Source organism: Rosa rugosa, chromosome 3 (assembly GCF_958449725.1).
Source record: "Rosa rugosa chromosome 3, drRosRugo1.1, whole genome shotgun sequence".
Classification (NCBI taxonomy): Eukaryota; Viridiplantae; Streptophyta; class Magnoliopsida; order Rosales; family Rosaceae; genus Rosa; species Rosa rugosa.
The window spans coordinates 58,415,983-58,429,797 of record NC_084822.1 but is presented as its reverse complement, the minus strand read 5'-3'; the positions used below and the strand labels follow the sequence as shown (position 1 = coordinate 58,429,797).

Genomic DNA, 13,815 nt, shown 5'->3' with positions numbered 1-13,815 from the left:
GGAACCTCCATGGAACAAGATGGGGTGCACGAAGGAAATTAAGTACCATAGCTGAATCAACTTCAAGGCAAATGTGCTTCCACTCCCTAACCCAATTAAGCAAGCTCAATTGCCTGAATAACCACCATGATCTCCGCATCGACGGAACTAGGAATCTCAAGATTAGAAGCAAAAGCACCCATAAAAGAGCCCTGATAGTCCCTAAACACTCCACCGCAACCTGCTCTTCCCGAAACACGTTGCCATGCACCATCTGTATTAATCTTCACCCAGCCCATAATTGGAGGAATCCAATTAACCTCAACAATCCTTGGAGTCTGACGAGGACAACAACTAAGCCCAAAAAATTTTAAGATTTGAAGCTCAACCACTGAATTATACATACTCCCTGTGGCTAGTTTACTAGCAGCTTGAACATGACCCATAATTAACCTCTTCGTGGCCTCGATCCACAGTAACCACACAATTAGCATGCTTCATTTTGTTTCTAGCTCTCCATATAAACCACAAAGTAGTGGTAAAACAAATAAGCCAAACTTCCTTTACTTGGGAGCTACGACCAACACACCCCAGGTTTAATAAATCCAACAATGAAGCTGGCATATAGGACAAATTAAAAACTGCCACCCAGCTATCCCATAACGAAGCAGAGAATGGACAAGTCATAAAAATATGAATCAACGACTCTTTATTTAAACCACAAAGAACACAGCGAGAAGCCAAACAAATACCACGACGCTGCAACAAGTCCTCTGACAACACCCTACCCCGTAAGACCTTCCACACATGAAGAGAGATTCTAGGAATAATAAATTTTGTCCAAATAAGCTTACCCAATCTGTGAGCGGAAGATGTGGGCGTAGGAAATGAAAAGCCTCCTTCGTTGTTAGCTCACCAGAAGAGGATGGAGACCAAATCAACTTGTCAGGTTTGTTAGGAACCATAGCAACAGGCATTGCTCTAATTAACTCACACAAGTCAGAAAAATGATTTTGGAGTAACGCAGGAAAACTCCAAGCTCCATTATGAATAAAATCTGCCACCAACCCATCAGCAATAGTAGACATATTTGTGTGAGGCTCAAAAAAATGGAGAAGAGGCTTTCCCAAAAAATTGTCTCGCTAGAAAGAAATTTTCTCACCCGAGGCAATAATCCACCTTGAGTTCTCCTGAATTAGATCCCAGAAGCGCCTCACACCCGGCCAGATAGAGGAACTAGCATATGAACGACGCAAAACTCCATTACGGCAAAACCGACCTCGAAGAAAAGAACTACCCAATGAAGGAGAAGAAAAAACCTCCCAACTCCGCTTAAGAAGGAGAGAGCAATTAAGAACAATCAACTGCTTAAGGCCTAGCCCACCCTCCTCCACCGGTGAACAACAAGTTTTCCAAGCAATTAAAGGGATACCACGCTTATCAATAGAGCCAGACCATAGGTAATTGCGACACCAGACTTCCATCCGACGCAACAAAGAAATAGGCCATTCATACACTTGGAAACTATAAACAAGCATGCTGTTAAAAACCGATTTTAACAATTGAAGACGGCCTGCCATAGAGAGTAGAGAACCCATCCAACTAGAGAGACGCACCCGAATTTTATCCACCAAAGGCCGGAAATATGAGACACGAGGCTTCCCACGGAAAATAGGCACACCTAGATAAGAGAAAGGAAACTCCCCAATAGGAATGCTGAGAGAACTACTAATAGAATGCCTTCGGTAAAGAATGTGTCTGCTAAGAAAAGCCTGAGACATAGACTTGTTAATTCTTTGCCCTGAATTAACCCCATACTCCTCAAAGAAAGTCATAACCAACTCCAAACTGCGTTTATCTCCTCGACAGAAAACTATCACATCATCAGCAAATAAAACATGTGAAGGAGCCAATGCCCCCCTTGGGGAAGAAATAGGGTGCAACCGACCACTACTCAACAACTCAGAGAGACCCCTACTAAGAACCTCTTCTGCCAAGCAGAAAAGAAGAGGGGACAAAGGATCCTTGGCGCACTCCACGGCCACAAGAAAAATAACCCACCGACCTCCCATTAATTAACAGAGAGAGTTTTGCCGAATTCAATAAAACCTTAACCCAATGCACAAAAATAGGGTGAAAGCCAAAGGCCTCCAAAACCTTCAAAATGAAATCCCAGGAAAGAGTATCAAAGGCTTTGGCAATATCCATTTTAATTGCAACATTTCCACCATGACATTTGGAGTCCAATAGATTAATACCCTCTGAAGTAGTAATAATGCAGGCCGCTATGTTCCGCCCTGGAACGAAAGCATGTTGTTGAGGAGAAATAATCCGTGAAGCAATGGAAGCTAGCCGGATAGAGATAATCTTTGGGATAATCTTGAATACAAAATTGGCCAATGCAATAGGCCGAAATTGCTTAATAGAGTCTGCATGATCCATCTTGGGAATAAGAATAATCAAGCTTGAATTAAAAGAAGGTGGCAATGAACCATGCTCGAAAAAAGACTGAACTGCCTCAATTACACATGCACCCACGATCTCCCAACAAGAAACAAAGAAATGTCCATTAAAACCGTCAGGTCCAGGTGCACTGTCTGGGTCCATATTCTTCATTGCCAAGAAGATTTCCTCTGGTGATGGAATAGCTGTTAGCGCCTCATTTTCCTCAACAGTTACTAAAGAAGGAATGCCACGGCTAATGAGACCCGAATCATAACAATCTGCATGATTAGCAAAGAGGTTCGAATAAAAATCTACAATATGATTCTGAATAGCAAGTGGATCCTGAAAAACTGATCACCATCTCTAAGTAGAGTGATGGAAGAATGAGAGAGTCACACCCGACACATAGCATGGAAGAAAGATGAGTTATGATCGCCCTCTGATAGCCAACGCAACCGAGATTTCTCCTTCCAAAACATCTCTTGTAAACGCATGGACTCAGTCAAGTTTGCCTGAAGCTCACATTCCTTGGTAAAATCTGCATCAGAACCCCCAGTAATAGAAATATGTTCTTGAAGAGCACCTAGATCTGCAAGGTCCGAATCAACACGCCTGTGAACATTACCAAAAACTTCCCAATTCCAAGACCGAAGTGCTCGACGCAAAACTCTCAATTTATGTTGCAAAATTGTAAGAGGGCATCCGTGCATAGTAATTGCATCCCAACATTGCTTGACAAACCCATTAAAGCTACCATGCTCTAACCACATTCTCCGAAACCGAAATAGACTTTGATGTGCCCCAAAAACATTAGAAAAAGACATAAGTAATGGATTATGATCAGAGCATATCTGTGGTAAGGTGCAGCAATCAAACGTATCCCAGCTATCCATCCAAGCGAGATTTGCTAGACAACAATCAAGTCTTACCTCTACATTCCCCCTAACACCTCTCCGACGAACCCAAGTAAATTCAGCCCCTTTAGAGTCAATATGAATAAGTTCACAGATATCAGACATAGCTTGGAACTCCTCACAAGATCGCTGAAAAATTGGCGCACCACCCTTTTTCTCATGAGCCCCAAGAATTGCATTGAAATCACCAAATACAATCCAAGGTCCAGAAACAAAGTTATCCTTAATAGAAGCAATATCAATCCAGAGACGACGCTGATCCTCCATACTTGTACGAGCATAGACAGAGGTTAGCACACAATTAACTTAATCAAATGTCACCTGAATAGAGACTTGTTGATCAGACCTAGAAAGCACGTTAACCACATGATGTATAGAAGATTTGCAGAGAACCCACAAATTAGGAATAGAAGAACCCCTGTCATTTGTACACACCGCTACCAAATTCAGAGACCTCCAAAAACTAAGCGGAATCGAATCAAAAGAGACAAAAGGCTCCGAAATACACAACACATCAGGATTATTATCCATAACAAACTTTCTAAGAGCATTTTGAGTGGGGTCATTAAAAATACCCCGCAAATTCCAATAGAGAATCTTCATTGAGGAACACTTTTAGAACGATGAAGATAAGCTTCTCTGTTGGAAGCCAAAGCCGCTTGTCTCTTCTGGTTTTTCTTTTGAGCTTTAGACTGAACCACTGTAAACTCACCCTCCTGAACATCCCGTTCAATTTCATCAAACCAACTATCAAGTAGAGTTCCCCCTCCCGTGGCTCCTCTTTGCGGAGAAAAACCTCTGGTTTCCTGAAGATCACCAACCTGGGGAACCACATTATCCACCACCTGCAGTGTTGCACCCTCAATAGGTACACTCACAGTACTAACAACCAGCTCCATCCCACTAGCCTCATCTCTCATGCAACCTTCGGGAGCGGAAATCAGTGCGTCCTCTTGCTCAAGAGGAAGCTGCAAAAGTGAGTTCACAGCTGACCTAACCTCATTAGGTTGTGCTAAAATCTCATCACACAACGACTTATCCACGCCATCCGTATCATGATTTTCCTGAACAATTGGCGACTTCTGCACAAAAGAAGGGCCTTCACCATCGTCCATAATCGGAGTAGGAGTGGCCTGAACAATAATCTCCTTACTGGGGCGCTGCTTCAGAACATACACCTGGGAAACAACCCTCTTTCGGGACTGTTTAGCTCCACGCCTTCGAGACCGTCCGCGAACATACCTTGAATCATTAGATTCATTGGCAGAGGGATTTAGTACAAATTTGCAATCTGTGATACGATGTCCCACATTACCACAATGGGAACAAAGGTCAGGAAGCTTCTCATAATCCACCGCTTGCACAAAAATTTCTCCATTCTTACGCTTGTTCACAACCTCCAAAGGAAGGTCAGCAGAGAGATCAACGTCCACAAGAACCCTAGCAAACAGACCATATTTGCGTTCCAAAGTGTTGGGGTCAATTTTCACGGGAGCGCCAATACCACTAGCAATCTCAGATAACGTCCGTGCTTCCCAGAATTCCAGCCCTAGATTCCAAAATCTAACCCACACCTGCGCATTCGTGTTCTTTTGACTCGCCGGGGAGAAATTCGGAACCCATTTCATAAACCTCAACGTACCAGTCTTGAGAGCGATAGCACCTTGTGCCCAAACCCTAGCCAGTGAATCTGCAGAGGCAAAATTGAACGAGTAATATCCCTTCTCCATTGGGATGATCGTCCAACTACCTAGACCACTCCAAATAACCCCAAGCTTACGCTGCAGATCGGGTGGAGAATACGGCTTATCCCCGAAGGCTAATTGCAGGCGACCAAGCAACATGTGCTTACACTTATCCAGCCCAGACTGATAGGCTTCCTCAGATATCATAACAGTAGTCTTCCCATCCTGTACAACCGGCGCTGGTAAATCCACAATGGGAATGGAAGACGGGCGAACCACAGATGCGTAGGATCTCTTTGTTGAGGCCCCTTCATCCAAGAAAGTCCAAGGACAGATCACAGATGTGGCAGCCATGTGAAGTGCAGTCAACGAAACCCTAGAAATTCATGACCTTAAAGCAGTCGCAGGTTACAACGGCCATTTTGTTGATTGACTATTATGTTATTGGCTTATGAAATTTTTTACCTGTTCTGAGTTGTGTAATTTATTGGTTTTCTTTTGCAGGACATGAAGGAACCATATCAAGACTTGGAGGATCTAGACGTGGAGGCGGTTGTTGCAGCTGCAACTGCACTCTAATGAATGAGGTGAAGCATTGCATACCAGTGGAGTTGTATATCAGAATGGAAATAAATTTTTGTTGTAAGCAAGTTTGATTTGCTGCATTGAAAGTAGAAAATTTATACTACTGATCGATCTCCTGATCATCTGCATTAATTGTTCTTGCCCTTTTCTAACGGCTGGTGGGGCATTGGTCTGGTCAATTTTGAGAGGCTCAGATGATTAGCCATTGCAAACAAGTACATTTAGGATAATTCATTCATACCTTTTTTTTAGTGCGTGAAGGCAATCAAGTACTAGAGATGGGGATACTTTTATATATAGTATGATATTCAAATCTAGTTCCCAATCTTTGTGGTTCTATATATGCTGCCTCTGTGTTTGATTCTAGAGTTGATTATGCTTTACATGTATCAGAGATGGGAAACTATTATACCCTTGGAAATGTGAGAAGATTTCCTTCACAAGTAAATTGATTCATTTGAATGCTGTAGATCATTTTTGAATGTGCTATGTGGTTGATGTCCTCTTATGAGAGGATATATATAGTTCATCCTTGTTAGGAATAATGACTCTCTTACAGAAATACTGTAGTGATCACATTGAACAGTAACTGTCTATGTATTATGTTCATCAAGGATGAACATTATATAAAGTCCCTTTCAGTTTGGGGGAATGAGGCTCTCTCAATTCTCACCCCGTCTCCTTTTTGTACCATTTCTATTTTATAATATCATATATAGTATTTATATACCTTACAAAGCCACCAAAAATGTGATGTGCCCAATCACCACCCCCAAACTCAGGACGCTTGAAGCTACCTGACTCGATGAATCCTTAGGTGGCGAAGCCTTAGGAGGGTAGATCTCTTCATAATCATCAAGTTCGGAACCAGGCAATGTGGGAGGTGCCGAAGTAGACTTGAAAAATCCGGCTACTGCATCATCAATCTTTGGTGCATTTGCCGCTGGCACTCCGGCAATTCTATGCATTTGATCTTTGAGGAGATCTTGATTGGACAAGGTTTCAGTGATTTTGCTTTTGACGAGTTCTTCATGAGTGGATGATTGCTCAATGGAATTGCTTTTGATGCGATCTTCATTGAAGGACGCTGTGGTTGCCGAGATCATGAAGGCAAGGAATAGAGCCAGGAGGATGGAAGAAGAGCCTTTTGCACTCATTTTTCTATTTATCTGAGTTTGAAAATTAACAACTTAGCTTGGTTTATAATGTGGAAGAAGACTAAAAGATGTAGAGAGGGATAGTGGAGAAGACAACAACGGAAATACTATGTTTAGAGAATAGGTTTTGAGTGACCTTTGGAACATTGACATATTCATTATTAGTGCAGATTAACGGAAAATGCACACACATTTCTAGCGTTATTTTAACAAATGCTCAACTGTTCGTAGAAACTTAAAAACAAACACAACTTCTTGTGTCATTTTTATGCGACACATCTTGGTAATCTGCCGGAATAATTTTATGTGTCACTTTTTTTTGGATCAGATACAACAACTAGTCTATTGTGAGTCGAACTCACGACCTCCCACTTACAAAGGGGAGACTTATGCCACTAGACCAAATGGTGCTAGCCAATTTTATGTATCATTTGGCCGAAAAAGAATAAAAAAAGATGGAATTGTTTAAGGAAAACCAAAATTGGGAGAGAATTGAGTCATCATTTCATTGATAATAGGGGTCACGTCATAGTAATCATCATAACCCCACACTCTGACATCCGTAGGTAGCTCCGACCATCACAGCAATCCTCTCGATCTTTGTTAACTTAATAACAATTCAACTCCGCTACCGAGCAGTCATCACACAGATCTCACCGGTCATCACACAGATAAACATCATCCTACTGATCATCACACAGATTTCGCTGGTCATTACACAGATAGCAATCGTCAAACTGATCATCACACAGATTTGGCCGGTCATCACACAGATAGCAATCATCCAACTGATCATCACACAGATTTCGCCGGTCATCACACAGATAGCAATCATCCAACTGATCATCACACAGATTTCGCCAGTCATCACACAGATAGCAATCATCACAAAGATTCATCGCACTGATGTCATCGATTCATTACACAGATATTCCTACACAAGCTTTACATGACAATCATCACAACGATTCATCACACTGATGTCATCGATTCATTACACAGATGTTCCTACACAAGCTTTACATTACAATCATCACAAAGATTCATCACAATGTTGTCATCGATTCATCACACAAATGTTCCTACACAAGCTTTACATGACAATCATCACAAAGATTCATCACACTGATGTCATCGATTCATTACACAAATGTTCCTACACAAGCTTTACATGACAATCATCACACTGATGTCATCGATTCATCACACAGATGTTCCTACACAAGCTTTATATGACAATCATCACAGAGATTCATCACACTAATGTCATCGATTCATCACACAGATGTTCCTACACAAGCTACCATATCTTAAATCTCAATTAAGATGGTCATACTAGACTCATGGTATCTCAACACATGAAATTCTACAATCACAACTCAAAACACAATTTCACCATTCTCGAGCAATAATGAACTCATTTAAATTATTATTCACATCACAACGAAGCTACCAATACATATATATATATATATATATATATATATATATATATATATATATTTCACGTAAATATATATATACGTAGTCATCCACTCAGGAATGCCACTAATACCAACTATAGTCATAGTTAACCTAATAACTCTAAGACAATATGGTAATTATGCTCACAACGAATATCGTGAGATTTACTCACCTCTGAATCCCTTTGAGTCTTCACACGCTAACCAAGACAAGCACAAATCGCCGCAATCCGCTCAACACAAGCCTGTCAAGTACCTAAACACATACGGTCTCGATTCAGTGCACGAATCACAAAGTGATTAAAGTCCGAACCCCCGTTTTGAACTAAAACCACAAAAGTGACGCCAATAGAGGCGAAACCACATCGGAGACCACCCAAAGTCTCCGAAATATTTCTACAATTGATATGTCAAATCCACAAGTCGATCGAACACTCAAATCCTCACGGATCGAATAATCGAACGGTTCGAAACTGTAAAAACCCTAACATGCTCATACGATCTCCAAAAATTACAATCTACATGTCGAAATGCTCGTATCGACGAGTAGATCACAATGAGCAGAAACTGCCCCAGAGGTGGCCGGAACCTGCCGGAAAACACCGCCACAGTGGCGGCGCCGCCGTCGGCCCAAAGTCAGAATTTAACAAAACTTCCAACATAAAAGTTCTTCATCTCAACTCCAATTACAACTTTCATAACTACACCAAAGTCAAATAATAAGCCAATCGATCGAATTTTACCTTAGAACAAATCAGAGCCGATTGAACCCTAGATCTTCAAAGCTTCGATTCGTCCTCCACAAGTGAAATCGCTGCAACCCACCTTGAGAGAAACCTTCCCCAGCCTCTGGGCTACAAAACCCCTCAAGAAACACCTGCTATGGTGGCCGGAATCGTCGACTCCAATCAAGGCTATTTCAGCTCCGCCGCGGCTTCTTCTCATCAATGATTCCCCTTCCACAGCTCGAATCTCGGTGAATTTCTTCCACAAACTTGTAGAGGAGATCGAGGCGAAGAAAACCCACTTTTTTTTATGTCCTATGGTGGCCGGAAGGTGGAGAACGACGCCGGCGAAGGGGAGAGAGAAAGAGGGGCGTGTTTCCAGATTTGGAAATCTATCCTTCTTTGCAATTTTTGCAAAAATTCGTCCTTTATATTAAAATGGAAAAATTTTCCGAAGCCCATAACTTCTTCATATGAACTCTGATTTCCGTGTTCCGCATGTCCACGAACTCGTATCGACGCGCTCTATGACTTTTGTGAATGAAGTTTTCGAAGAAACTCAATGAATAAAAAGTCAACCCTTGCGCCCCTCCTAAAATGACGCTTCTTGAATAATTATTCGCCCGAAACATTTCCGCTCCATCCACGAGCCATGAAACAGTCCAATAACCACTAATTAAATTCCGGAAAATTCTCAAAAAATAATAATGAATTTCCGGGGTACTACACCATCGTAGTCACAAACTAATATGCTCAGAATCAAAATGGAGTCATAATGAAAAGAACTCGAAATTTTATTCATAAGCCAACAGAGTACATCATTGTCTCTTAACCATTAGGAGAATCTAATCCAAATGCTAGCTAATGCAAAACAAAGGTAGTCGTTTGACTTCTTTCGGTAACTCTAAAATAAATATGACCAGGTGAGTAGAGAGATGTCGGTGGAGCAAAGCTCGCTTAAGTACCACTTATCTCAAAACCTTCCTAGACATCATACTTATTTTGGATGAGCCTATGTGAAGAAAAACTAAACCAATGGCATTTACTACAAAGTATATGGCAATTGCCTATTACATCTCTTAGAAAAATAAAGACTTAAACAGAATTGACGATCTATTGATCCCAGCCAGATTTGTAGTCTTCAACCCTTCACTCTAGATCATCTTCTTGATCTTCTTGTTCCACATAGTGAGCTTCTCTTGCTTCACAATATGTTTTGTAGGCGGTGACAATTTTTTCACGAGCTCTACAAATGTGTGCCTAATGATCGGATACTCCACATCGAGAACATACATCTCTTCGCTCAGACTCCATTGATTGAGGAGCTTTGAAAGCGTCATTTAGATGGCTCCTAGTGTTGGTGGCGCCACCAACATGGCCAGAGGCGTTGCCTCCCTCTCTCTTTCCACGTTGATCTCTTCGGTTTCGTGTTCGCCTATTTTGGCAGTTACCTTCCCAAGTAGAGCGATTATATGGACCAGAACGTCCAGAAGTATCCCTAAGATTAGGGTTTCGCTCTTGGCTCCATCTCTTAGGGGTGCGACTAGAATTGGATTCCAGAATAAGCTCTGTTTCTACGGATCTCGAATTATAGTTCTTCACAAGGATGTTGTCATGCTTTTCAGCGACATTCATAGCTCCAATAAGCTCATGAAACCTTGTGATCCGTCCTGCAGTAACATCGATTCGATAGTTCTTAGCAACCACTAATGCAGAGACAGGGAAGGTAGAGAGAGTCTTCTCAATCAACATCGCATCTGTGATCTCTTTACCACAGAATTCCATTAAGGATTTAATGCGAAGTGCTTCCGAGTTGTAGTCAAGAACTGACTTGAAATCACAGAAGCGGAGGCTATGCCATCTCACTTCTAGGTCAGGAAGCAGGGAGTCACGGACTTTGCCAAATCTTTCTTCGAGTGAGACCCACATCCTTTTGGGGTCTTCTTCATTCATACACTCGTACTGGAGCGACTCATCCATATGACGAGTCATTAGGATGATGGTTTTCGCCTTATTTTCCTTGAAGGCTGCTCTATTTGCTTTCAAAGCTTGAGCTTGCTCAACAGTTAGCACGTCCTGGCTAGGCTCGAGAATCATATCCAGGATTCCATCTGCCTTGAGATGCTGGCGGACATCACGAACCCACCTGTGATATCCAGAGCCAGTTGTTCCCAATGAAGCAAAGTCCAATTTGTTCAGGTTACTCATCCTGAAAGAGAACAAGAAAAATGGTTAGTTTCAGAGCGAAAAAGCTACCACGAAAACATATAAAATTCCTGAGCGTAATCGCTTCCAAGAAATTAGGAATTTCTGAGCATAATCGCTTCCAAGAAATTCAATTCCAAGAGGTATTAGATTAGATCGAAACAATGACATAAGTAGTCGATCATAAATTCGCTACAAACTCTAAGTTTGGATCTCAACAAGCTCCAAGCTTGGAGTGAGCATGAACCCCCACAGTTCGACTTAATTAGGTCTCCCCTATGATGAAGAAAGGGAGGTAGAAGAAGGGAGTTTGCAAGTCCCCGAGAAAAAAAGAGAAAAGAAATAAAAACTTCAAAAACGGGAACTTTTAGTAAAAAATACCTTGAAATAGGTCGCTGGAAAATTTGACCGGAAAAGTCGCCGGAAAGTTGACCGGAAACGGTCAACCGATGTTGATGTGGCGCTGGGGTCCGCTGCTGACGTGGCAGTGGGGTCTGGCTGCTGACGTGGAAGTGGGGTCCATGCTGATGTGGCAGCGGATCCGGTGATGACATGGCAGTGGGCCTTTGGGCTGCCTTCTTTTCCTTTTTTTTCTTTCTTCTGCCGGTTTTTCTGCAGTCCGGTTCAACAGCTTTTAGACTGGTTTTTAGAGTTCTGTTTCCGATTCCTGGATCTTGGGATCGAGGCGCTGCTGGTGGCAAAATTTGGTCGCTATCGGAGGTCCGGAAGGTGGTGAACCGGTGCAGGGATCCCTTTTTTTCTTCTTGGAAGGCTGGTTAGATACTTCCGGTGGCCGGTTCGGTGGTTTTCCGACCAGTTCTGGTAGTTCCGCCCCAGGTTCTAGAATCCTGGGATTGAGGGCTTCAATATATGAGGCTTTGTCTGATAGGGTTTGAAGGCTACGAATTTAGGGTTTCAAGGTTAGGGCTTCGTGCTGATAACGTGTTTAAGGAAAACCAAATTTTGGAGAGAATTGAGTTATCCTTTCATTGATAACAGGGACCTCTTTATATAGAGCATTACAAGACATAGAATCAGAGTTGTACAAGGAAAGATAATCGAACAATTAATCGGATAACTCAATGAAAGGATAACTCAATTCTCTATGAATATTTCCCAGAATAAGGAAAGATAATCGAACAATTAATCGGATATCTATGAATATTTCCCAGAATATCTCTAATTCTAAACTCTATTACAACTAGGTCAAGGTTACTTGAGTTTGAGCCAGACACATATTCTGGATTTACTTGAACATGAATAACTTTTAGGTATTTCCTTTTTCTTTTCTTTTTTTGAGGAGGAAAAATTGAAACTTAATTTCTTGTGGAGAGAGAAATATCATTGGATCAACTAAGTTTCATTAAATTTTATGTATGTTGATCAAATGGTTTTTTTTAGTATATGCGAAAAACTTGCAGAGAAAACAAACCTTCTTAATGATTACTGGTATCCATATTTAGAAAGGATAGCATTTAGCAGCTTTGTTGGACAATGCATGTCTAATATTGGCTAGTTTTGAATGGAAAGGAGAAATTCCCTCCTAAACTCTTGATCTCTAACGCCCACCCATTGTTTTGGAGTATATTTAACTCCCCCCAAACCCCTCTGCAGTAACCAGGCTTTGAAAGAAAACGCTAAACCTCATCTTTCAAAGCACCAAATAAAGCAGGGGAAGCCATCACAAATTAAAGATGGACAGGAAAGCCTCTTCCATCATCTTCCTCGCTTTCTGTTTGGTTGCATCGGCCTCGGCCTTCGACATCCTGAAGCTCCTCCAGAAGGACTCCGAGCTAAGCGAGTTCAGCAAGCTCCTTAAGGAAACCAAACTCGCCGATGAAATCAACAAACGCAAATCCATCACAGTCCTCGCAGTTGGCAATGGTGGTGTCTCCGCCCTCTCCAATGTGTCCCCCGATGAGGTCAAGATGCTCTTGAGCGCCCACGTGGTGCTCGACTACTTCGATGAGCAGAAGCTAAAAGGAACGGTCAAAAAAGAGCCCATAACCGTGACCACAATGCTCCAAGCCACAGGCAAGGCTCAGAACCAACAGGGATTCATTAAACTCGGCCTCGTCAAAGGAGAGATCGCTTTTGGGTCAGCAGTCAAGGGTGCTAACCTGGATTCCAAGCTTATTAAGTCTGTCACTTCTCAGCCTTCTGACATCTCTGTGCTTAAAGTCAGTTCTCTTATTGAGATTCCTGACCTTGGTTCTGCAAGCGCCCCCAAGAAGGCTCCATCACCATCTGAAGATGATGACACTGCTGCTCCGGCACCATCTGAAGATGATGACACTGCTGCTCCGGCACCATCTGAAGATGACGAAACAGACTTCTCATCGCCACCAGAGCCCGAAGACTCACCAACAGAAGCACCAGAGAATGCACCAGAGAAATCACCAGAGAAAGCACCAGAGAAAGAGAAACCATCTGCTACTGCTCCTGCTCCCTCGGCTGCTTCGCGTGTCGAGATGGCTCTTGGTGCCGGGCTCGTAATGGGTTTGGCTTCACTTTTGGCTTAAATTGAGGTCCTCCCCGTAAATTGAGAAGAAAACGGGAAGAGAACGTACCTTGTTTTCATGCAAGAATTATGTTTTAGAAGGCAAATGCAACTTTTCTCAAGACATAGAAATGGAAGAAGGCGTTTAATTCATTAA

The 13,815-nt window shown here is 42.2% G+C and overlaps 1 protein-coding gene across 1 annotated transcript; it reads left to right on the top strand.

Moving 5' to 3' along the window:
* The first annotated feature begins 12,779 nt into the window (after positions 1-12,779).
* LOC133739553 (fasciclin-like arabinogalactan protein 3) lies at positions 12,780-13,815 on the top strand. Its single transcript, XM_062167338.1, has one exon. The coding sequence runs from the start codon at positions 12,853-12,855 to the stop codon at positions 13,678-13,680; it is 828 nt and encodes a 275-aa protein (XP_062023322.1). The 5' UTR covers positions 12,780-12,852; the 3' UTR covers positions 13,681-13,815.

Excerpts from the sequence above, each read along its gene's own strand:
- LOC133739553 (XM_062167338.1), top strand. The coding sequence starts at position 12,853 with ATGGACAGGAAAGCCTCTTCCATCATCTTCCTCGCTTTCTGTTTGGTT.